The sequence below is a fragment of the Micropterus salmoides genome, unplaced genomic scaffold (genome assembly GCF_014851395.1).
Source record: "Micropterus salmoides isolate LMB-PRFRI ecotype aquatic unplaced genomic scaffold, ASM1485139v1 Ms_hic_scaffold_13, whole genome shotgun sequence".
Taxonomy (NCBI): Eukaryota; Metazoa; Chordata; class Actinopteri; order Centrarchiformes; family Centrarchidae; genus Micropterus; species Micropterus salmoides.
In genome coordinates this window covers 29,073,752-29,100,030 of record NW_024040374.1, presented here as the reverse complement: position 1 = coordinate 29,100,030, position 26,279 = coordinate 29,073,752, and the positions used below count along the sequence as shown (strand labels likewise).

The 26,279-nt window shown below is 39.8% G+C and overlaps 2 protein-coding genes across 9 annotated transcripts in view; one reads left to right on the top strand and one right to left on the bottom strand.

Moving 5' to 3' along the window:
• Positions 1 to 1,510: 1,510 nt before the first annotated feature.
• Positions 1,511 to 5,217, top strand: LOC119901223 (mediator of RNA polymerase II transcription subunit 8-like). 6 transcript variants are annotated; one of them, XM_038716797.1, is made up of 9 exons: positions 1,511 to 1,630; positions 1,968 to 2,089; positions 2,359 to 2,457; positions 3,153 to 3,297; positions 3,380 to 3,520; positions 3,655 to 3,742; positions 3,822 to 4,019; positions 4,548 to 4,619; positions 4,847 to 5,217. In XM_038716797.1, the coding sequence occupies exons 1-8, from the start codon at positions 1,625 to 1,627 to the stop codon at positions 4,571 to 4,573; spliced, it is 825 nt and encodes a 274-aa protein (XP_038572725.1). In that variant the 5' UTR covers positions 1,511 to 1,624; the 3' UTR covers positions 4,574 to 4,619; positions 4,847 to 5,217. The 6 variants fall into 6 exon arrangements, with proteins under 6 accessions (XP_038572725.1, XP_038572723.1, XP_038572722.1 ...); XM_038716795.1 differs by lacking the exon at positions 4,548 to 4,619; XM_038716794.1 differs by lacking the exon at positions 4,548 to 4,619 and having other exon boundaries at positions 3,822 to 4,061.
• A 7,246-nt stretch (positions 5,218 to 12,463) lies between these two features.
• Positions 12,464 to 26,279, bottom strand: part of LOC119901222 (pre-B-cell leukemia transcription factor 1) — a 58,725-nt gene continuing 44,909 nt past the window's right edge. Inside the window, exons 4-9 of one of the 3 annotated variants that reach the window (XM_038716789.1) lie at positions 25,398 to 25,588; positions 23,470 to 23,605; positions 21,856 to 22,015; positions 20,397 to 20,509; positions 19,386 to 19,475; positions 12,464 to 15,610 (exon numbers count right to left, since the gene is read on the bottom strand). In XM_038716789.1, the coding sequence (XP_038572717.1) occupies positions 15,518 to 15,610; positions 19,386 to 19,475; positions 20,397 to 20,509; positions 21,856 to 22,015; positions 23,470 to 23,605; positions 25,398 to 25,588 (783 nt within the window). In that variant the 3' untranslated portion in view covers positions 12,464 to 15,517. The remainder of the gene's footprint in view (positions 15,611 to 19,385; positions 19,476 to 20,396; positions 20,510 to 21,855; positions 22,016 to 23,469; positions 23,606 to 25,397; positions 25,589 to 26,279) is intronic. The other 2 variants (XM_038716791.1, XM_038716792.1) reach the window with 2 other exon arrangements.

The following is a 26,279-nucleotide window of genomic DNA, read 5'->3' as shown; positions in this document are numbered from 1 at the left end:
AAAAAGCTCACGTGGACTATTAATTTCGATAACGTGAAAGGTCATCAATATAGCTACTTTGTTGTTTGTCAGGACAGGAGTGGGGAGCAAGTAGAGCATCTCTACAAAATTGGGCACTCATGAGATCTGTCTTTGACTGTGGGTGCGTAGCGTAGCCTACATGTCACCGGCAGAATCAAACCTTATAAAGTTAGATGTATTAAACTCAGGCCCGAGAACTTCTAGTAGATCATTCAAAACATCTCAAGTATCAGCGATGCAGGTGAAAAAGGGAGAAAAACTTTAAAAATCAGAAAAGTAAAGTTGATGCTGGCATACTGACTCAATCTCCACCGGCTATGTGCTCTATAAAACGTCTCTGGTGCTACTCATCCTGCCAAGAGTATTTTAACAGACTGATGGGAAATTACAATGAGACACGTTTCATAAGTTTTGGGTGGATTGGTGATGCAAAGGCAAAAAACATAGGATTGTAGCAATTACAGTTTGAATTACTTCCATTCCTCCTTGGTCACTCCCCTTGCCAAGCAACTCCCAGTGTGGTGTTTAGTACAAAACTATTTTGCAGACTCAGTGTCTGTATTCACAGATGGCTCCAAACATCCTGATACAGGGTGTGCAGGTGCAGCAGTATATATTCCAGTGAGTGAGTCATATATTAAGAAAAGAGTGTCAGACCACGTGTCAGTATATACCACAGCTGTTGGCAACATTACTGGCACTGCAGTGGATAGAAGAGAAGGCAATAAATACTGTTGTTGCTTCTGACAGTTTTTCAGCACTAACAAGCACAAGATCTGGCAAATCATCATTTAGAATCGTTATCATCAATGAAATATTCCTTATAATGTACAGGATGGAAAGGAAGGGTTTATCGACACGCTTCCTTTGTGTTCCTGCTCATGTTGGTGTGAAGAGAAATGAGGAGGTGGAGGAGCCAACAAACACTTAGCATTAAGCATGTAGACCTACAAATTGCTTTAAGCAAAGCTGGAGCTAAGACATTAAGTAGGAAATATGTACAGTCAGTGTGGCAGGAGCATTGGGATAATAATGAAACAAGACAGCTATATAATATACAAAGATGTGTTGGTGCTGGGAGGGTGGTGGGCTGGAAATGACAGGAAGTAAAGAGAATCACTTGTCTGAAAATAGGTTATACAAGTCTCAACCATACACTATATAAAATAGCACCAAACTGGAAAATGCACACACTGTAGCCAACCAGAAACATGTTCTACTTCACTGTAGAAAATACAAAATCAAGAGGAATCAGCTTCACTCTGTAAGGAAGGCAAAACATGGCGTTATGTTGTCAGGTCACTTGTGGAAAACAGAAGGCAACATATACTGGGACATTATTATCTTTTGGATAAAGGGATTTTGCTAAAATAATTCCCAGGGTTTTTGTTTTGTTTGTTTTGTTTTTTTCTCCGCATATTCGCTCGTCCCACACTCCAGTCCAGTTGGCGGCGCTACTGTACCTCTAAGCTGGTTTGCCAATCACCAAAAAACACTAAAGAGGAAGTAGTTCAGCTAACTTGCTTTTATTTTGGCAACGCGAACCGGAAGTGTTTACGTCCAGATTGATTTAGAGCATTTGTCGTTAGCTTGGGGTTTAACAATGCAGGTAATGTTTATTTTAACGCGTATTTATAGTAAATTACAGTGTGATGCTTTGTTATATCTCTCACTGGTATTTCCACTGAAGTTGTACTCATATGATCATCCCTTCTGGTTTACTTATTTGCAGAGCTAGCAGTAGCTAACTTGCTAACTCGATACGTTAAGTTAACTGTTAACAGCTAACGTTAGGTTAACATAACAGTGAAGTGAACAACAGAAGTGAAGTGAAGTTGATCATTTAATTGATGAAGTTGTTATTAGTCGTTAGGATGTTTGGTGTGTTCAATGTGTGTTGGACATTTAGGTTATCGGACAGAGCTCTGTCTTTTTTTCTCACTCAGCAACGAGAAGAGAAGCAGTTGGAGGCGTCGGTGGAGTCTCTCATCTCTCGGGTAGCACACGTCAAAAGCGCTCTTCACAATTTCATTTATAAGTTGGAAAATGAATACGAGCGATTGACATGGTAAGTGAAGCATTATGCCGAAGATAGATTTCAGTTTGTGCCTTTAAACTCAAAGGGAACATCCTCTCCGCATACAAGTATCAGTTTCCATTAACATCCAACAGTGTCGTTAAAGTTAATTACATAACTATATCAAGACTTCTTGCTTCATTCTTATGATATAATAAATAAGCAGATGTAAATGAAGTGTTGGGGCTTTGGGCATTTTTATTGTACACACATCTTTTAAAATGAGAACGTAGGGCCTCTGCATTGTCCCCTTACCACAGCCACAGTTTCCAAAGGACCATTAGTCCCATTCTGAGGGCCAGTTTCAGCTTCCATCAGCTGATGACACATCTGAAGTCCATCTCTGGTCAAATTCTCAAGTTAAGTTTGAATTGTTTTATATGAAAGACACAACATCATAGTGTAGTGCAGATTGTCCTTATGAAATTGAAATCTGAAGTGTTTTCAAAAGATTATTGTATCAGTCGGTCTGATGGAGGGTAGTGAAACACTCAGAGTGTCCCACATTACCAGGTCAGTTGATTAAGATTTTAACTGTATAAAAGCAATTAGGTGTAGGGTTGGGTATCGAGAACCGGTTCCAAGTTGGAACCGTGACCAAATTTACAAAGAACCGTGGATTCGATAAGACACGTATTTCGATTCTGCTCATCGGTTCCTTACTTATTGCATATTTGACTCGCGCTCCCGATTGAACTGGTGAGCATTTTACAGTCCACAAGGTCACGTCATTTGTTACGCAGTACCTCAACAAAGCATGTGAGAAGAGAGTACTTATGTTTTACATTCCAAATGCTCAAAGGTTTGGCGTAGCTTCACTAAAACCGACAACGACAGAGCAAAATATAACACCTGCACTTAGGAGATTTCATGCTTGGGAGGAAGCTGCTCCAACATGATGAAGCATTTACTTCAATATGGTGTGAATCTGAAGGAACACACGTTGGAATTGATAAATTTGAAATTGATACCCTATCCTAATGAGTTTAAAATATGTTCATTGGGGAGTGTTGTTTTCCTCTCAGATGCTTTGATGTGTGTTTGTGTCATCTAGGCCCTCTGTTTTGGACAACTTTGCTCTTCTATCTGGCCAGCTGAACACCATCAATAAACTGCTCAAGAACGAGAAGACGCCATCCTTTCGCAACCAGGTTATAATACCACTGCTTCTGTCCCCGGACCGAGATGAGGATTTAGCGGTGAGTATCAAAGCCGCTGGCTGACGTGTCTGCTACTCTTGAGGCGTTTTTCTAAGCGATCTCTCTGCTTGTTCCCCCACAGAAACTCACAGAGCAGCGCGTCCCGGTGTTCAGCCACGAGATTGTACCGGACTACTTGCGGACCAAGCCTGATCCGGAGGTGGAGGAGCAGGAGAAACAGCTGAGTGCAGACGCGGCACGAATTGGCCCAGAGGCGGCGCAGGTCAGTTAGTTATCATATGGACTGAGAGGTTTAATGCCGTCTTACTAATAATAAGCAAATATGTAAAATATTACTTTGCCTTATATTGTGTATTTTGCATTGTTCAACCGCCCCGGTTATATTTTCATCAACAGAAACAGATCCAGACGTTGAATAAGCTGTGTTCCAATCTGCTAGAGAAGCTTAACAATCCTCGTGATGACAGAGATGCAGAAAGTGCAGGTTTGTTTAACTTATCTGAAATTCATTTCTGAATGGAAATAAGTTGACGTTCACGACCCCCCCGCCCTCTCCCCTCCAGCAATACGACAGAACAAACCTTCTTTCAACCCTGCTGACACCAACGCCTTGGTTGGAGCTGTCGCATTTGGAAAGGGGCTTTCCAAATGTAGGCCTCCAGGTCCAGGGGCCCCTGGACATTCAGGACAAGGGCCCATGATGAGCGGAGGGCCCACCTTACAGCAGGTCACCATTGGCGGTGGTTCAGGCCAGCAAGCAGGTATGGGAGGGCCTGTGGCTCCACAGCAGCAAGGGCAGCCAGGTAGGAGACCTGGAGAGCTGGGTTAGTATTCCACCTGACTACTCTGAGTGTTTGTTCTGCAAATAAATAAATATGTCCTGATGGGACGCCCTTGCTGCTCTTTTATCTCCGTGTGTGTGTGTGTGTGTGTGTGTGTGTGTGTGTGTGTGTGATTTGTAAGAATATTTGACCTATTAATTGACGTTTTAAATGTGACTATTTTAGGATGTGAGTGAGTTGTGAATGAAGAAACTTATATACATATAGCATACTTTCATAAATACAGTATGAAGGTTAAATAATAAATTCTGTAATGACTACACCATATTTTAAAACCCTTTCTCACACAACACAATTTGTCAACAGTTATTGCAGACAGCAAAGGCTGAAAAGAATGATCTTAAAAATAGTATTTTATTCAATCAGGGGAAATGTTTGTGACTTCCTGTATGAAGCGATGATGCTGGCGGAAACTGACTTGACCTCAGCTTTTTTTTCATTCTCCAGGCGAGGCAGAAATTCATCTCAAATGAGCCTAATATATCAAGGGAGCTATTTAGTTATTTGTGTTCACACAGAGTAAGAATTGACCCTTAATATGTGCTGAGATATGTATATTTCTGTGTAGACATGTTAACCGTACATAATTAAAACATTTATTATCAATACCACTTTGAACTATACAAACCTTTTCTTTACACTTCAGTCAGATATTGTAATTTGCATTTTTTGCTGCTAATACACAATATTCAGTAGTTGATTTAAATCTGTTTGTGTGTATTTATTAGTGTTTTTTTCTTTCTCAGGAAAAATGCCAAGCAGCATCAAGACAAACATCAAATCTGCGTCCGGTTCAATGCATCCTTACAACCGATGAGCTCCTGCTTTCTTATTTCTTCACCTAACATTTGTTACTTTTCAGAGTGTCACTTCACAGCAACGACAACATTTACAAAACATACATTTCACCTTTTGTGACCTTTTTATATAAACCCACAGTTATTCCTCTTAAGCTGTTTGTAACCAGAGGATACATATTTTGATATTTTTTTCATATTTAAATTTTTGATACATCATCTGAGCCACTTGATGGCAGTATGTCATCATTTGTGGGATTATTACAGCTTGTATTTGGAACTATACTCTGACTCTTTCAATAAAAGATGTGTTAAAATTACTTGTTGGTTGTGTATAAATTCATTCAAACGAGTTACAATGAATATTCTGTTTTTGTGAACTTCAGGAAAGTCATACAGCAGATTTACTTAATATTTTTTAAAATCCTAAAGTGAATTGTAAGTAGCTGTCTTTTGTTGTTACAGTCAGGCGGTGTTTACACAGCTCTGCGTTGTCAGAACGCTGACTTTGTTGTAATTGAAGGTCTCTGCTGGTGGTGTCTTCACTTGAACGGGACCCACCAAATGACCATCCCAACATTTCAGACATGCACCATGATCTGATGTCTGGTCAGTGTTTCTGCAAGTTTTTTTTCTTCCCCTTGCCCATTTTGCTGCGCTACCAAAGGTGAGAATAATGAGGGTGGACATTGCTCTGTGTGGCCTGATAATGTCAAAGTGTTTAAGGGGGCAAATGAGGAAGTATCGGTGCTGACGTGTGAGGGGGGCCTCTCTCCACGCCGGCTCTCTCTGTCCACTCCAATCCCTGTCCTGCTGCACAGCACAGTGAGCACTGTGCTGCTGTCACAGCATGCAGGCCCATGGCTGACCTACATACACCCTCTGTCCCCAAACAGGCAGACGTCTCGCTGTGTCAGCCACCATGGTCAGACGCTCTGCTGAGACAGCTCAAAGCTGCACAAGGTCATACTTTCATCCACACATGAGGTCTAAATTATAAACAAAGACCCAACAGGCAACATCCTGCAAACCTCAGACAACAGAAAGGCTGAACTCAGGTTTCTGCCAAACTATTACCCTAAGTTAAAGGCTTACATAGTTGTATGGATATGGATTTACCATTTGTTATAAACTACACTGTAGTTTTAAATGATTTTCTTGCTTTACAGGCAGCTAATGGTTTCCATTCATTTCAATGCAATACATTAAATTAACTTACAGAGACTTGAAACTTCACTGGGTTATGGAAATCTATCAGAATAATCATGTCTTTATTTAATATGCTGCATTGCCTGGCTGTGGTAATAAAACAGTAATGAAATTTTGCAGATACAATGCTCACTTAGTACAGTTACTTATTTCCAGCTGGTTTCAAGTTTTAACAAGCTGATTTTCAAAAACATTTAAAATGACTGATACATTTTAAATAAATGGGAGCTAATAGTTGCCCCAGAGTTAACCCATTTCAAACTGAACATATAGTTGTATACTTTGTTAAATGATCAGCATAATGTGAAGCACACATGATTTCCAGTGAATGGCCTAAAACGTGCATTAACAATGGTATTTGAGGATGTTACCCCAGTTTTATTGCAGCTCTTTTACTTTCATGCTGAAAATTACAATGAACCTTGAGGGACTCATAGTATTTAATAAAAATCTGTAACCAATATAGATATGTCCTTAGGCACCTTTCAGTAGCCTTTGTTAAAAATCTGGAACCTCCACAGTGCCTTTTGGAAATGAATTACACATTTGATCTTGCAGGGCCACAATTGATGTAGTGATACACCTTGTGAACAATTGTCTCTCGAGAACAAAAATGGTGCCGCCCTTGTCACACTTCTTGTCCAGATTTAAAGCTGCAGTGATATGATATTTGATATGTGTATATTTTAGTAATAGTACAATTTATGTAAGCCCATTTCACAGAGGAAGAATATCAGTGGTAAATAATAAACTGAATGATGGCTGAATTCCATTTAGCTGCTTCAGTTTCTGTTCACAGTCCTGGTACTGTCCATGCCGGCTCGCTGTCACACAGCCACAGTTTACTGGGACACTTGAAAACAGCAGAGCATTATTATTACGAATTATACCAGTTATACAGTGCAAGTACATATCATTTGTATATTAGGGGCTCATACTCTTTCATTGAAAGTATTTGTGGAGGGGTAGATGTCCACTGGTAACTGTAGCATTTCTCTGATAAGTGTTAGAGAGTTTGTCTGCGGCTATTATGTCTTATAGTTCCTACTTTATTGACAATTTATAATTGAGAAGTAAAGGTGAAAAGATAATGGGTTGTGGGACGTGCACATGTTCTTTTGAGTTTCCTGCATCTTCTAATAAATGTTAATGACATGCAATTAATAGAACATTGATTTTCTGAACTGACAAAAGCAGAGATGCAGGCAGTGATTTAAATTGCTCTCTCTGAAGAGGCACATGTAGTAATGTCACACTATCACTGCCCTGACGCGGCTGTCACAGCCACATGTGAGCTTCATGACTGTTATGTCTCTTCTGTATTATGCAGTTAGAATATTAATTTACTCCTTGTCATAAAACTAGTATATTGCATCTGGATTGAAAACATCCATTCATGCCAAAACGCAGGAACTGTGTAAAAACTGACATAAGACCTCAAGATCTGACTTTTTGTCATTTTACGTTTACACCACAGAATGTGTTATTTTTTTGGGGGGGGGGGGGCATGAAAAATGTACATCACCAAAACACAGTAACTTTCCTGCAATCCTGCCGAGGCTAGCAGGTGAGATAGCCTCACATTAAGCTAATTTAGACACATTCTCTGGTTTTCTGAATTGAAAAAGCTAATTTGATGCTTTAACATCTTAAGGATTTAGTTTGCAATACAACAGGAATAAAAACTGTGATTACATCATAATGGAGAGAAAAGTAACACCAAACTAGAAGTGTTAGACGCTAGCAAGCCTAGCTTAGCAGAATAACAGTGCCGTCTCTACAGCCTCACTCTAGTGGAAATTCCATGATTAAAATCACACCTTAAAATGTATATAATTAAAGTTCAATTCATGAATTCAATTATTTCACTACTTATTTAGTAAGTGATTTATTTAGTATGATATATTGTGTTTTCTGAGCCCTTTTTATAAATGTTTTTTTAGGTTTCATTGTAAGGTCTGCTATAATGATTAATATTCTGCTTAAAAAGGCAAAGACAACTTATATATCTGTTACACAGTTTAATGGTCTACACACTTTGAAACTCATTCATTCATCAGCCTTTGATGTTCTCCTAGCTTCACTGTTTCTGCCTTTAAAAGACACCTTAAACCACACAGACCATGAGAGGTCAGCAGTGTTCCACTGTTGGGAGGCATGAGACCTGACCACTCTGTAAGAACAGCCTTCTGTTTTGACTATTCCTTTGAAAATGAATTTGAATTCATAAGTCAAGGTTGTGTGTGTGTGTGTGTGTGAGAGAGAGATACAGAGAGATGGTATAGTCACATCCAGTGCATTTAGTCTGACTCTGAGCCACGCTGTACATACTGGATAATGGGAAAACTCAATATGACAGCTGCCTCCTAAATTACAATATGCAGCATATAGCAGGGTACACAGAGCAGGGGGAAATGGGCAGTGTTTTTACCTGACATAAATCCATCTTGACAACATAATCAGCATTGCTATCTTGTGAAAAGACAGGATTTCCCTCTAAAGCGACACACTGCAGTGACCAAATGTGTCAAATGACTTCATGTCCAGAAATGCAGGGGAAACATTTAAGTAGATGAAAACACAGACACAAACGCAAAACAAATTAGCTCACAGCTGTATGAGGATCGACATGAATGATCCTACTTTTGTTATTGGATGTGAGTGCGATAATTATTGCAACAGCAGTGTATCTGAATGTCCTTGATCATCAGCGCAAAAAATATTTTTTTGTTTCATTTTTGAGTCATGTTTTGGAGAGATAACTTTCCCTTTCTTTAATAAGAGCATCTCCTGGCACAATTGTAAATGTTTTTTCCCCCACTATAATTGAAGAACCCGATAAGGTCCATATCTTGCTCATTATGGAAGCTTTAGGCAAATATAAAGAAACAGTTTACAGCCTTAAACTCCCACACCCCAAATGCTCAAATATACTGCAGACTCTGATTCAAATGTTCCACGGTTGAAATAAGTTGAAAGGCTACGATGATGCGCACTGATCTGTGAAATCTTTTCCAAATGTCTTCCTTATGAAAGTTGGGATCAGAGGAATTCATTAGAGATCTGTGGGTGGCATAGGCAATACGACACTGAGGCTTTCCAGCGCCCGATCTTTGCCAAACTGAACTGTTTCCAAATCTGAAATCTGCAGCTCTGACTGAAACGCACCTATACTCCCTAATTACCTGACCCTATTCCTGCAGAACCTTTTTTTTTCCTTTGGGAGCTTGAGATCTATCCGTGTTTCATCATATTAATGCACTGGGGGTTTCCTTGAGACAAAGCCTCTCCATTATGTCATGCCCTCAGACCTTATTGTATCGTCTGTTTCAGTAGCCCTTCCCTCAGGCACATGTGTGTGGCCTTGGTGTGTGCGTGTCATGCTAGCCGGCGTTGACATAAGTGATGCACATTTATGTGTTGTGTATAAGGCTAGCCTTTTTATGAGCCTTGTTATTGTCATTGATATAATGTGAGCCCTGAACCCTGCTCTATGTGCCACATGCATTGTGGTTTAGTTGAGGGTAACTAATATGAAACTCCAATGATGAGAAGGCTCAGATGTATGAAACCAATGACAATGAGGTCAAGGTTACTCAAACAATATTTCCTTTGATTTCATCCCTCATGTTATATTGAATAGTCTGATGTTTGCTTTTGCATTTTTGGCAGTTTAATGAAAATTCTTGTAAGCTGGTCAACTCTTATTGATGAAGAAGATCTCATGACACTCAGGATGTCTTAAACAGCAAGGTTTATTGAAGCCGCGGCTGGGAAGACTGGCAAAAGCAGAGTGAGAACAAAGTGTAGTAACAAGGATGAAGGATACACCATGGTGGAGAGCATTTCTCCTTCCTAGACCTACAGAGAGTCACTGTGTGTTCAAATAAGGATATTCTTCACTCATCTATGTGTGAAGAGGCTATTGGATGCTGGTTCAAAACAAGACGTTATGTGTTTACCTTACCTACTCACTTTCTAAAGAGAGCCAGTCTGTCTGTCTGAAACTAAATAAAGCTAATCTTGACCTTGGGTTGCCTAGGAGATGGACCACAGGGTTGTCAGCCAGACAGAGTTTGACTTTTGGAGAATCACAGACTGTCACCTTTGGCTTACTTTAGCTCAGCAAATGATCCTAATGTGATATTAACTTTAAAGAAGGAAAATTCCTTCACAGCCAGCGCTGAATTTTTATCTTTTTGCAAAATTGTGATAAAGCCTTTTACAAATCTTAAGACAAATCAAAACTCTAACTTCTTTGTGCGCAGCCTATTTGAGGTATTTTTCAGTTTTGCGATGGAAATGATGATGATGTTCTCACCGTTGTCATTAAAAGTGTTATTTTTCAGTTGATTTGTTCCATCAGAAAGAACTGCCATTTTTAACTGTACCAGTTTAGCCTGTTAAATGCGTTTTGAGTGACAACCAGGGCCGGATTTACCTACTAGAGGGCAGTGTGGCTAAAATGAGCTGTGGGTCCCCTGTCGCTCACCACCCCTCCTCTTCCCAAGGTCATTTGTGGTAATTTAATTACACACAAATGTGTTTAAACCTGTAATAATTTTACAGATTGAGGGGATCCAAAATAAACTGAAAATACAACACTGACATAAATTGTAGAATGTTAACTTCATATCAATAAACTCTCCACATTCCCAAAATTATTTCAGAGGACATGACTTCAGTGTTCTCAATGGGAGCTACGACCCTGATTGATCAGATGAGAGCCAGCATGAACCATACCTGGACCCTGAAACTGAACCAACTAAATGGAATTCAGCCATCACTCATTTTATTATTTACACCTGTGATTGTGTTCTTACTGTGACATGTCAAATGTACTTGGGGAAAAAAAATGGACAAATCTTTTGTCACATTTGTGAAATGAGTAAAACAACTTTTTATTTCCTTCAAAGATCAATGGAGCAAGCAAAAACATTTCATTGCAGATTTTTCATTTAGCCAAAGCTTATCTGTTACATCTAACTTGCTGTTGTTTACACTTAAAATAGCAACATTTCAATGTGAACCAGTTTACATATTGAAACAGTCACAAATGCTATTGAAATGCAAGTTTATGTAACCTAGGTGTCTATAAAGCCTTCACATTTCAACCAAATTTAGCCGAATTAAAACCAAGACATCAAGGCATATTTTAACCTGCCAATAAGTGATTTCTGGGAATGGCTTGCACTTCCTGTACAGATCAAAAATATGTACACCTGTCAACTGATTCTTATTCCTTTTAAAATTGATATAGTTGAATTTTAGGGTGAATGAGTTTTAACAAAAGGTCAAGAAAAGATAATGTTGTAGTTTCCCAACGGTACATGTAACTTATTACTCTAAATCTACATTTCAGCCAAGGTATTTGTTTATATATAAAATACTTTAAAAAGTCCTGATTCTGTTTCTGATTTTGCATTTTTTTCACCTTGTAAAATGGATAATGATCAGTGTAGTCTCCTTAAAAACCTACATAGCATTTGCCACGGTGTAGCATGTTATCCAGCCCATTTGTTAAATGAATCTGAAATTCAAAAGAACATACACTGATTTTACTCAGAATGGGATTTATACCTTTTCACCATGTAATGACTGAATCAGCCTCACAATGCCTTTTGGTTTGTAGTAACACATGAATAAATTATACACGTCCACCACTTCTTGCCTTTCATTCCTCAAACAGTGGCTAAAAGAAGTCCTTTGATAGAAACAAGGAGGCTTCTCCATGTAATTACACTTGATCATGTTTGCATATGTCACTCCCACAGTCTCTGTCACGCACTCTGATTTTGGATGCTCTTGGGAACCTCTTCCTAATCCACAAGTTAATGTTTCAACCCGTTCCTTGTTTTTTTTTTCTTCCCAGGGACGGATGAATTGAAAGAGCAGAATCAGACATCCTGTCTGGTTTATCTGGAGGAGAGAGATAAGTGTGGATTCCGCCTCTTTCAGGGAACGCACATTAACCATGCCTCGGAGGGAGCGCTGGGTGTGGGGAAGGGAGGGGCGGTGTTCTGTCTGCTGGGAGCGCACAGCTTTCACTCACTTCGAAAACTGTGAAAATGTCCCTTTCACACCTTCGGCACCTCGGCCGAGCTCCGGCGCTATGTTAGTGTTGATAAAATGCCTGCGTGCCATAGCATAGTTGGACGTGTGACGTGCAATGTTATCCAGAGGTGTTGGACTGACAATGTGTAAACTTGTGTCCTCCAGTGACTCCTGACCCTGACCCTGTTACAAAAGTCTGGAGGAGAAACCACACACATGTTAAGAGATGAAATTCAGCCATACATTTGTGGAAAACTCGATAAAAGCACATGAAACTTGACGTGAGAAATGACATAACTGCAATTTATGCAACAAAAGAAACAATTTATTTGGGATACGCATTGCCAGTACAAATGAAGAGACCATAAAACCTACACCTTTCAGCTATTTTTCTCCACAGAAAACATGTTTTGAATTGGAATTAAAAAGACAATAGTTTTCCATTTGATAGCTTTTTTACATACGCAGAGATCTTAAAAGTTAAAACCTGTCAAGAAAAAGGGCTCCACGATTTCACTCCAAAATCCTTATAAAAAAGAAGTGAACATTCAAAACACTGCAGTACGTTATTTTATTGAAGAACAAAAAGACATGCAACAAATAAAACATTTTATGTTTTACAAATTGTTCATTTTTCTTTTCATGTCTCTTTTCCTTTTATATTCAAAAACTAAAAAGCATCATTACATGAAGCTTCGATAATATTTGACAGGCAATGTGAAAAGAAGAGTTAAGCCTTTTTTCAGGGGCGAAAAAACAATCCTTGTGTTTGCCTTGCATGGCCAGTGCTGTCAATTCACTCCAATGACTTCAGAAGACACGACTGAGGCAGGTTCTGTGCATCACTTCAATGGTGCTCGGACTCTCGACTGTCATACTGAGCAGGTGAGTCGAGTAGGAGCCACTCAGAATGATCCAAATGGGTTTGTTTGTTGTTATCATGCCGTGGTTGACCTCCAGACAGTAGCTCTGAAACATCCATGATTTCATACATGTGTAATAAATACAAACACACTGACAAGTGTTAAAAAATACCTGTGTTTTTCAGGCTGTATAGTAACTGTTTGGGACCTCGGGATTAAATTTAGTTTTCTGTAAGGGTTAAGCTAAAAGCAATTCCAGAGGGCATGTTAACAATAACTTTTCACGTCACCTTTATTCGGACAGTAGTCATCTTGAAGGCAGGCTTGTTTTGTTGGTCAGAGTATAAAATAATAATAATGATTTCACCCTAAATCCAACAGGAGCTCTATCAGGCCATGTTAAAAAGGCTACTGCCCAAATTCAAAGATGCAAAAAAAGATTAAAGGTGCATATCTACATACTGTATATAGAGCATTCTTGGGCTAATTCACATATAATGGTAACATTGAAAAAAAAGAAACAGTCCTGTAGCAAAGCAAATAATATCAGATGAAAACAAAAGAAATGAGTTATTCACAAAATGGAGACATAAAAATATATCCAAACATTATCTGGATTTGTGTGCCATCAGTGTATTTGTTTCCATTTGAATTTATATAAACACTTCTGTATTCCAACTGCATTTTTTTGGCTTTGAATACAGAGTACAAGCGCATTATGATATACTGAGTAACGCAGGTCCTAAAATCCTACGAAAAGAGGAAAAAGAAAATGTCAGTAAAGCTGATCCCAATGTAGAGGATAAAAATTCTGCCATTTTTTTGGTATCAAAGTATGTAAATGCAGATATCTTATGAGGACTACTGTAATCATGTATACATGTTAGACCACATACTATACTGTACATACAATAAATTTAATTTCACATTTTGGATTGGTTTGTGTTGATGAATGTGGGATTTTTAGTGTCATTTTAAAACAAAACGAAAGTGAAGGGACTCTTCTCACTAATGTTATCAGAGAACAGGGGTTACGGGAAAAGTGACCCCGTGTTTTTTCAGCACTGAATGCATACAGCGTTATATTTGTGCTGCAATCCTGAGAGTGCAATGGGATATTTTGAGCGCAGAAATAAATTATTTTGCTTGCGCACAAAGAATATTCCTATCGTGTAAAGAATAATTTAATTTGGGCAAACACCAAAATCTAGTCTGTGCTAAAAATGTTCTCATCGCATTCACAAGATTATTACACAAATATAATCATGCAATGTGTTAATTCCCGTCAACATAGTAGCTTAAAATCAGAATTAAAAATTTTTTTTGGATTTGGTTCCCAGCAGTTTTTGGCTCTATTGATCTCACTGATACACACTGACAATGTATGATAATGTACTGGTGTGTACACGCTCTTTCTTCCATATATGACTACTATAGTTAAATCTTAAAATTTCCTCTGTATTGTTTTCAAATTTACAAATGCTGCCCTTTGAGTTCAATCATTAGGTGATATTGTGCTTTAATACATATTGACGTGCCGTAATTGCTGCTAATGTTTTCCTCCAATTAATGCATTTCAGGTCAATTTTTCTTTGAATACTGTGGTGCAGCCAACATGCATGACAGAACTGCAACACTCTCTGTAACTCAATATGTAAATTGTTTGTGTAAAAGATGTGATTTCCTGCATTATTGTACTGCATATGAGCAGAAAACCTACTACCCTGGCAATAAAATATAAAATACCTTATATGCCATTGTCTATTGTAGAAGTTCTGAATACAAACTATATAAATCAAGGCTGAATACTTGGGTATTACCAGACCAGAATTAGAAGAATATGACTGGACTAACATAATAATACTTCATACTAAGTATGACATGAAAAATGTAAGGACATGACATACAAACATATAATGTAACATTATCAAAATTCACCTCCAGGGTTGAACTTTGGCACTATAGATAAACAAAATTTGTGAGCACGGTAATAAAAACAGAGGTGTAATGACAGGGCATGGTGTGGTGTACAGTAAAATTCCAATAATTATAAAAATTTGTAAAACCAAAGCATTTGAAATGTTTTTTTCTCTGTTATTTCGAATAGAGGTAGTGTGAAAGCGTTTCAATTTACAAGATGTGGGGCGTTACTCTGCTATCTGTGTGCCTACTGTGTGAACATATAATGTAAGAGAAATACAAAGAGGCAACATGGACATCGAGTGGAAACTGTACAAACTGTGAAGTGTAGATATGAGTCTCCTACGCAGGCTGCTAACGGTGCTGCGATGGTCCAGATAGGAAAAGTGAAATATTTGTCCATAATGGTGAAAATGTCATCCGAGATCCCAACTGTGTCCCGCCGTGTGACTACACGCAGCACGTCATGTCCTGTCCCCGATGGGGTTCAGCATTAGTTTTGGGAGATATGGCTGGGAGTGCAGTGATGGAGGAAGTTAGGAAGAAAAGGATGGAGGGGTGAGCGGGTGGAGGATCAGTTGGAGGTGTCAGAGTGAACGCTTCCGGGTCCTTCTGTGGGTGAAGTCACTGATGAGGGGGTCGGAGCATCCTGCCAGCCACCGTTTGCCTAAGAGAAAAAAAAAAGAGAACAAAAAGTTGGGGGTGGGTGAGTGGGTAGAGGCTATTACTTTCATATTCATTACTCAAAGCAGCTGGGTCAAAGCAAGTGAGATACAATGAATGGAAGTCCTGAGGGCAAGGTCGTGTAAGAATGCGGCATGTAATGCCAGGGCACTTTGAGCTATTCACCACACAGTGCCGCACAGCCTTAAGGCAAATTGCCTCCTGGATTGGAGGAAAAGCTAACCTAGCTCAAATTACAGCTAATATTTCAAAATAAGACTGACATAAAAAAAAAAAATCTGGTTTCAACCAAGCAGAAATGGAGTGAATTACAGTCTCAACCCCATCATACACCGTATACTCAGATTCATATAATGAAGAACATACACAGAAGAAAAGCTATGGAGGGCCTTTCCACTACAAGAGATCGGCCTGTTAAAAAGCATTTAGGATAATTAATAGCAAATTTAAAGCCATCAGAAAAAGTGGAAATGGTTCTCGACAGCCTTTCATTTCCAAGCCTGTTATTTAAAGGCGGCAGACAGTGGTGTGTAATCAAAAGTGGAGGGGTCAGATTGTAGAATGTCTGACTTTCGTGGCGCTCTGCCTGTTTCAAAATTGTAATTATGGCTGTAATCATCCACAGCATGCATTACGTATCTGCTCAGTCATTATCCAGTCTTTCCATTTCAGATAAGATGTTTCATTAAACTCTCATCATTTGCTCCACTTTTCATTCATAACATCTGTCTTCAAATATTTGGAAAACTGTTTTCCTGGATACAGGGTATACATGTATTTAATTAACAATAAATATGTAACATAATTTGTCTGATTTGCGGTTGAGATCCCACGTGGGTGGGGTTTGTGCAGCAGATATCTAGGACTGATCTATTTGTACTTTTTGGATCATGTTTTAGTTTTAAAAGCAAAAATTAATAAAAAAAACTTTATCTTTATGTAGTTTTATAGTATAACCCATTTGGAACTCCTCTGTGCTCAGAAATATTTGAGAAATCCAGATGACATAAAACACACAAGAGTAACAACTTTGACAGAAAATACTAGATACTATACGTTATCGTTTTGCAGATATTATTGGCCGATATAAGCTACTTGCAGATGTATCTGCATCAGCGTTTATAACAGCCAATATTTGACTATTAAAAAAGAAACAGAGCGCTAGATCCTTCCCTCAGGTCACGTGTTGCATAGTTTGCCCACCAGAGGGCGCTCTGCAGCTCCTCTGTTCAAAACACTGCGGCACCACAGACTGACCGCAGTCCACCAGAGCTACCATGAGTAGCTCCTGATAGCTCTCACACTCAGTTTTTACAGTGAGTTGTTCATTTGTCACGTCAATTACAGGACTTAAATAATAGTACAAATAGGCTTCATCACTTCTCCTCTCCTGAAAACATTCATGCCAGACTTGCTAACCCTCCCGTTTTTTCACTGCACTCACCTGGGTCACAGCAGGATGTTTAATGTTTCAGTAGGTGAGTGGTGGAGGCTAACGTAACGCTGACAGACGCGATTGTAGATTTATTTCTGAAACAGTGTGGCAACGATTCTCTCATTTCTGCCTAGTTCATCAGTTCTAAATATTATTTAACATTTAACTTACAGCAGCTAACACTGCCCATTGTTAAATTAGCCACAAAGCCAATGCCGTGTTTATCAGTAGAGGAGAGCTAACATTATTAATGAGCAGTTAAACTATAATGTTTAATGTTTTCTAAATATATCTGCGAGCTGCTTGTCTCTGAATAAACGTAAGCTGTACAAGAATCTCACACGGCTTCCTGCCTAACAAAGTTCTCTAACATTAACTCTTCTTTTGAATGTGAAACGTTGCATGTCCTCCTTCTAAACAGTCATGTAGTATTATATTAATTAAACGGAAGCATTTCCTCTGTGTCACCGATATGTATTAGAGCCAGGTGGTGGTGAGAAATGGTTTCTCGTAGCTTTGGACAGAACAAAGAACAGAGTGCTAATAAAGGGATAAACTAGATGTGAATATGCTACATAGTGGAAAGTAGTCATTGTGGCAGATTATATGTAAGGTAATAACTATTGCATGACAAGAAATATATACATAATTTTTTGCCTATGTAGGAGAGCCCTCTTTATCATTAATATTATAGCAATGACATGAGATATGATATATGGTATTATTTGTAGTAGTAGCAGTATTAGTACATAGGTATTTTTTTTTATAGTTTCTGTTTTGCTGGCCCCCACAATACACTATTTACTTTAATGTTCATTAGTAGTTGTACTCTATAATTTATAACAAATAAGATATTTTAAAAAAAAGTCTGTATTTTTATGCATTTGACTCTTATTTATCAAAACATTTTATATATTTTGTTGTACTTTTGTTCAAAGTGCTATTTCAAACAATAACAAAGTTTTTTTCATACTGTATTATGTCACGGTATCTTGGTATGGTCTCAAATAATCTTGTTTTCTTAAAATAAAGGGAAAAAATATATAAAATAGATAAAAAATATATCGGCCGAAACATCAGCTATCGGATTTTAAAATCTTCATATCTCGTGATCAGTATCGGACTTAAAAATCCCATATCAGTCGGGCTCTAGAAAATACCACTATTCGGAAAAATATATCCAACAAAACTGAGGATCACATATTGTAGTAAAAGTGAACTGCCAGAATTCCTCACTTACAAGCCTTAGCTACATAAATCACAGGCAAACAGCTGGGCACACAGATATCCTGCTCTTACATTATGCATTGCAGGGCTTCTTTACAGGGTATAAAAGTGAATAACACAGCATATTGTGGCAGTGTAGGATGTGGAAGAGCAAGCAGGCGTCCAAGGAGAACTGTATTTGTGGGGTCAAAGGACTGAGAAAGAACAGGGCCTGAATACGTTAGCGGCCTCTCAGGGTTAGCACAGCAGGCTGTGGGATGTGCTCGGAGCAGCCAGAAAGCCTATTTGAATACACATACATGTTTTTCTACGGGAGACATTTCATCTGATTATCATATGGCCACTGAGGCACGACGACGACAGCGGAGGAACCCAGCCGCGGCTGTGACCGTCCTCGTCCTCTCAGCGCGGCTCGCTGTCAGGGCCATTAGTGTGGCAGGAACATGATCTGAGCAATGCGCTTGGATTGCTGTCCCAAGTCCACACTCTGCTCTCCTTGTGTCTGTCTTATCGATTTTCCCCTTTACGACACGGCTTGTCGCTGTGAATTTCCCTACTGTTTGCAGCCGCCAGCAAGCAACCCTCCCCCCCTTAACCCCAACCCCCACTTCTATACCCACACTCTGCTGCAAAATAAGACAAACATGAGGGGAGCACAACCCTATGGCACATGAGGAGTTGTTTCCAGCGGCGTAAGATTTTATTTTTAGCGGGACAGCGATGTCTCCTAGGAGGCTTTAATGGGAGCTTCTGGCCCCGGGGCTGCTAATCACGGGTCAGGTGGTCAGAGGGATTTGAAGTCCAGTGCAGGAGGTGTCACCTGTTTGTGCAGTTCGCTCGCGGCTGACGGTACGTGGCTGCAGGTGCTACGCCAGACCTGAGCGAACATGACAGGCTCAGACGGCGGCTCTGCATGTGTGTGGCCGGCCCCACGCCTGCGTACGTCGGCCATCGTGCTGCCCATGGCGCGAGCGATACAGAAGCAATCAACTAGGTGACCACGGTGCAGAGACAAGTCCAGCTAAGTGGCATTCTGAGCCCTATGGCTTTGAAATAATTGGTTGGGAGAGAAAGAAAAAAGGAAAACAATCCTTACATTGATGGCCTGCGGACTGTACATCTGGTTGGCCGTGAGTCCTTCACTGTATCCGCCTGTCTGACTGATAACATGGCGAAGGGTATCCACCTGAAACATTCAGAAACAACAAACAAAGCAAGGTCAGAGTCAACACAAGAGAAGCACAAGAGAAAAGAGAGAGGATGACAAGATGACAAGAGACACAACAAGAGTACACTGCTGCAAGTATATCCTTGGAGACAACAAGGTCCAATCAAACAAAAAAAGACATTTAGGATAAAAAAAACTTTTGCTTTTTTCTAGTTAAAATAAAAAGTATTCACATGGTGAACACATTGAACACACAAATATTCTGCCCCTGAGACTGTAAAGAAGCTCTATATTGGAGCCAGTGTAAGCCTGTTTTGTCCTTTTTCACAACAGACAGTTTGACTTGGCTTAGTAGGAAAAGCACAGGTATAATTGATACCATTAATGATGGCTCTGTTCCATTTAGGTTCAAGTGAGCTAGTTTTTTTTATAAACTGTTGGGTCAGTTTGCCTTGAGGGACGTCGAAACAAGAGTCTGTTCATGCTAGCAAGGCTTGCAATATTTAAGGTTGCGACATATTTTCAGACAACAAAATAAAATTCGTTCATGCAAATATACAGTCTGTCAAAGACAACATCAAGAAAACACGACTGTGCGTTCACGCAATGTTGGCAGAATGGGAAAGCCCAAAGCCTCCCATTTTTCCAACTCGGGAGCGTTCCCGCACTGTTCCAAGATGGTTAGCACTATTGCTAGCCTTGCAGTTACAACATACTCAGTAAATATTTAAAAATTAGCTTGATTAATGTGGACATGTGGTACATGTCAAATAGTCAAATACTAATAAATTACTACTAAATACCTTGAATACAACAAACAGTCTTATTAATGATAGTAGTTACACCTGTGGAAGTCAAAATGTCTGCTGTGAGAAAGGTCTACGGGGAAGTGAGGTGGGTCTGCCCCTGCATTATCTGCTGCGCTGCTCACAGCCCTACCTGCGACTGCACGTTGGCTCCCACCTGAGCCCCCTGGTACGAGTCCCCATTGAGAGACTGCACGCTCATGAACAAGTCCCCGGAGTTTGACATGTTAAAAGAGCCAGCAGAACCTGAGAGGAGAGAGGGAGCAGTCGAATCACAGAGAGACAGAGAGCAAGCAGCAAAGCAAGTTGGCTGGTCCAGGCAGCAGCCTGGAGGAGCACCATGCAGAAGTTAGCGAGCAGCCAGACAGGCTCTGTTAGATGAGATGAACGGAGCCAAGAATAAACTAATGAACACATGAGGACAGAGGAGATACAGCTGTAACCCGACACAGGAGTGGTTTGTGTCAAGTACGTTTTTGTGTATTAGTGCTCTGGAAAGGTTAGTCACGGCTAAGCTACAACCAGGAAAAAAAAAACAAGAATTGAAAAAGCAGTCCAAATGGCCTTTCTTGCTGTCTTTCCCAAGGTCAAATTATCAATAATCATTCAATTTTTAGTTAACTATAGAAGTAGCGTGTTTAGCCTAGCTTAGTACAAGCACTAGACGTAGGGGGAAACTGTGGGCCTAGCTCTGTTAAATGTGACAATGCATCGGACTGTGGGACTTCAGAATTTTTTTGGTCACTATTTGGTACAACAGGATACATCATGCATATAAATCAGCTTTGGAGTTGTTTATGTATATTTTCTCACTTTTTATGGATCTTAGCTAGTTGCATCTGCTTTGCACACTTGTTCTGTGCTAGGCTAAACATGTCTGACTCTCAAATAATGGACTGTAGCTTTAAAAGATAAGGCTAGCATTATTCTATTTTTGTTTTTATTTGTTTTTTATTATCAACAAGTCTCATAAAAAGACCCAAAATTAACCAAATGTTATTCTGTCTTTCAGTACTTTCCGACTTCTCTGTTCGACTTCCAATCAGTGTACTAAATATATATATATAGCTTCAGCTTTGAGGATGTTGCAGGCAGTACTTGTTAGTAGATTTAATTCTTCAATGGTTTTGTCTTTTTAATTGATTTGTTGACAATAAGAAAGAAGTATAGAATATCACCAGACCTATCCTTTGAATGTCAGTACAGCAGAACATGATGAATACAGAGTTAAATAGTCATACATGAAGAATGTGATTAATTGATATGAAGACAAAAGGACAGTAAGCATAGGGAGACTTGGCATGGGGCTCAGGTTGGCTACTCTCTGACAGCTTTGTTCTAGAGAGCTAGTTGTATTTGTTAAGGGGAAATTAACCTGTAGTATGATAATGGTGCATTACCAGGCGATAGGCGTGTTCCTTGTACAAGAACAGCCTTTTTGTTAGTCCTAATTCTTTCATTCCTTACAAATCACCAGCACCAGCATTGAATAGCCTCAAACTGATTCACACTGCAATAGTTTAGTTGTAGTAATGCACAGAGAGGAGGTACATGTCTAATAGCTGAGCAGAGCCAGGGACTTCCTGTCTCACCTGCAGAGTTTGGAGTTGAGGGTGAATTTGCTTGGCTTCCATGTGAGGATGCATTAGCCGCATTCACGGCAGTTCTCGCAGCGTACATGTTGGCTTCTTCTTGGAACTTACCAATGTTTTTCTTGTATCTGATTCTTTTATTCCCAAACCAGTTGGAAACCTGAGCAGACAAACAAGAAAATGTAGTTTAATTCTCATGAAATCTCAACATACAGAGCCTCTCCACATTTGAGGGCAAGCAGAGAAATCCCGGTAGTCTTTAGCTTGCATGGCCTTAATGGCATGTGTAACACTGCAGAGAGCCTCTGTCAGAGGTAGGGGCTACATAGACTGGTGCTGTGAATCCGCATTAGTGCCAGAATGGAATGATTGCCAATAACAGTCTCATTATGTCACCATGACTGCAGCTATCATCAGAACTCACGCAAGCACCAATCAGTCAACATCCACTAACACCCATTACTGCTAATGGACTCCCAGATGAAGCCAGGGGGGTAATCCCAGTGCTAATGATAAACAACATTAAAATGAAAACCAAATCAATCCTGCAAAGTTTCCAATACACAGAGTAGGTAAACATTCTCCTTTATTATGGCCAAGAAACGGAAACTCTACAAATCATTCAGCCGCAGAGCAGCTTCCACAATCAGGCCCAGATGCATCCTCAAATCACTCGGTATAAATTAATGAAACCAATTGAGAAAGCAATCCATTCCCAAATGATGGATTCAAAACACAAACTGCTGTTTACCTTGGTGTTGTCATTGTTTTCCTTATTATCAATTCTCACAGGATTGAAACAACTTGAGCGCTAGAATGCAAGGATTAAAACACAAGGTGCCTAAATATTTGACTCTTTTTGCTCGTCAGCAGCACTGGCACAAACATCTCAAGTGTCTTCAGATGTTTGGTAAGTTACAGTAAGATTTATAGTAAATCATCATTGCACTGCACATGCCTCATATGGCTGCAGTGCTAATTTTCAGAGGCTAATGGTCCTGTTAATTACTTCCATATACTGTAGGGCTGAAACTATTATTTTCACAAACAAAACATATTGATCTTTTTAATTAGTCAATTAATAAAATAAAATAAAAAAATATATAATTTCTTTTAACTTGGTTTGATCATTGGCAAAAAAAAAAACTAATTTCATAATCATCAAGGAAAGAATTGTTTAAACAAATATAAATTATCAAAAGTTGTTGTTGTTCACAGAAGTACTTTTACTGACTCTGGATTTTGTATATTTTGTGCATTATAAGAAAAATTATATGATGAGATGAGAATTATGACAGCGCTGTTGTCTTTAGCTTGTGTTACTTCAATAGAAACAGTCATTGGTCAAAAATAGCTTTGTCTGGCTTGAATTACAAGACAACAAACTTATGACATGGCATATTTATACTTTGAGTCCTTTGTTGTCTCAATGAAAGCTTCTGCTAAAAGATTAGAGGAGCTGTCTGTACACATGGCAGTCAGAAAACATATCAGGTTACTTGCCAAGACGCTCACAGCTGCTTCAGATTAGAAATCGTGTTCGTCCCACTGTTCTACGTACTGTAGTTTTCCTACAGGTGGTGTGGTGTGGGGAGCCACTGATCTGTGGTGTACCTGGGCAACTGTGATGGCACATTTCTTTGCCAGCTCTTCTTTAGCCTCCTCGCTGGGGTAGGGGTTACTGAGGTGTGAGTAGAAATACTCGTTCAGGATCTCTGTTGCCTGCTTGTTGAAGTTTCGTCTTTTCCGTCTGCAAAAAGCAAGAAGCAAGGCATTAAAACGGGAATAGAACCCGGTTTGCGTTGATCATAACAACATAGAGTGGATAGCGGTGTGCATTGCAACACAGTGTCTTTTTGATGCAACCACTAGGAGTCACTAAAGTTAAAAATTGAGACAAAGTCAATCCTACTCAAAGGGGCTTTGAAAGTGATAAACTTTTAACCAGATGTCATAAAAATCCTTTGCAGGATAGAGTGGGGCTTTATTTAGCTCAATCTGTACATGATCCTATGCAAGTCACAAACTGAAGAATAAGTTTTATTGACTTTTGCATTAACTTAGACATGTCCTCACACAAGCTCTCACATTGCAACCATAAAACAGAGGTTGATTCATCAACATCTACATGGCTTGACATGTTGTTGTTTTCTTGTTGAAGAAGAGGTTGTTTTAATGAAAGCCAATCACCTAAACTCTGTGTTTTACTAACGTGAACCCAGCAGTCAAGATGTTAGCTTGACAGTGTCTTGGTCTTCCACTATATGATCTGTTTAGGTCTCCCTGGTCTTGCTTTGGATAAACATTTCTTTCTTTTGCAAAAACCTCTGCCACACCAGGAACTCTAAATTTAGCTCTAGCTTTGCTTTGAGACGCTGATGATGAGAAAAATTTGGCCCAGAACTGCTTCACTACAGCTGTGTTCATGAGCAACTGGAAAAAGAATTAGCAATAATAGCACATAGAGGGCCACCAAACCAAAACAAATTCTAGTCTGTAAGGTAATATTTGAAAAAGAAACAGGTTTAATAGCAATATGTGCCAATTAGATAATCAGATATATTATAAAATGTGGTATAAGAAAACAATACGAAGAAACAGATAACACACTGACAATCCAAGTACAATGTTTCCCTGCATGAATGGCAGCAAATATGTGGAGAAACAAGGCTGGATTAATAAAACATGAAATACAAACTTATATTTTTTGTCCAGCCCTCCCCCCAACAAAACACTATAACAGACAGATATCATATGCTGATGCCCATGAGTTGACTGACCCTCTATCTCCTACACCTATCAGGTCATGTCTGCATGTGCCACATCTAAAGAGGGCTTTACATAAGCTGCAGGGGGACCCTGTAAAATCTCCATGCTTGCATCCACCGGTGAGGAGATTTGTGCTAAAATCTCCATCCCGCACTCCAAAAGCCTGCTTGAGAATATGTAAATGTGCACAGCATGGGCTCCAGCAGCCAGTAGATTAATCAGCGGAGCCGAGCATGGCAGTGCCTCTCAACCAGTGAAAGCTTTCCTCTTCCTCTCCCTTCCCCTCGCTGCTGCGCCACCACAATAATTTGCAAGAGAATAGATAGGGAGCTTTGTAAGGGAGCGCATTCCTCATTTAAATGTTGTGCCTCCAACTCAGACTTTGAGCGACATTTATCCTTGGAGAAATGTATGCAAATCCCGAGCCCGCATCAAAAGGAACAAGCGATTACATTAAAAAAGGGAAACAGTTAGCGTTATGGAGTGTGCAGGGAACTCTTATTGGCCAGTTTTGCTGGGTATGCTGGTCCAAATGGCACCCTTAGATGCAAACTATCCTTGTGTGTGTGGTGAGTAGCAAAACAGCTTGTGTTACAGCATGTTTACAGCATGCCTCCTACATCAGCCATTCATATGGATATCAGGCTGGGAGGGAAGCACATGATGATTTGCAATGCTGTTTAACGGGGAGGTTATTTGCAGCGTGTATGCGAGTGTATGGTTTTGCAGAACGGAAATGTGCACTCACACGTACTGTATACAAGGACACACACCTGGCATCGAGGAAGCGGGAGCGCAGGATCATTACGGCCTCGCAGGTGCTCTGTTTGAGCTGCATCTGGATGGAGCTGAACTTGCGGTGGATGATGTTCACCATGCGCTCGATCTCTTTGGGCGATATCGGCCGCGTGCGTGACTGCTCCCGCAAGAGGTTCATCACGTGGGTGGTGAACTCGTTACATGCCTGTAAGGAGGATCCACACACACACACACACACACACAGGAATAAATCAATCCCCTAAGATCAACAAAACTGTGAATAAGACTTTAATTTGTAAACGCAGCCATATCAAATTCACCATTGCAGAAACACACACAATGACATACAGTATTTAAAATTCACAGATAAAAGACAAAAAAAATTCCAGCTGTTTGCTTAATGTAGTTCTGGGGCAAGCTTTCTCAAAGAGCCAAGGGGGAATACAAGCACTGATATATTTCATATTTAACAGAAGTGGTGATGGCAGTGTGTTGAGAGGAACCAATGACAGCTGTTCCCTTCTCAGGCACACACTTTCACAGCATAGCCACCCTGAGAGACGAACATGCCACGACGTTTCATTCATCCCCCCCGTGTGACACCAGGCGTGAATCTGCCACGATATTACACTCCAGCTCGGTGTCTCTTACTGTCTCCTCTTCTTTATTCCTTCCACTCCTGTCGATCTCTCTCTGGATTTAGCCGTGTCAGGCTTTGTCTGTGTCTGTCTATCTGCGTGTTCATCTGTCTTACTCATATTCATCTGAAAGGGATGCTGTTGTCATGAATGCATCGGTTATCAAGGCAATGAGAGGAAATCATTCCCCCTACAACAGACTTTCAAGACTATGCTTGGAATACACTCAGAGACACACAAGTCTACTGCATATGCTGG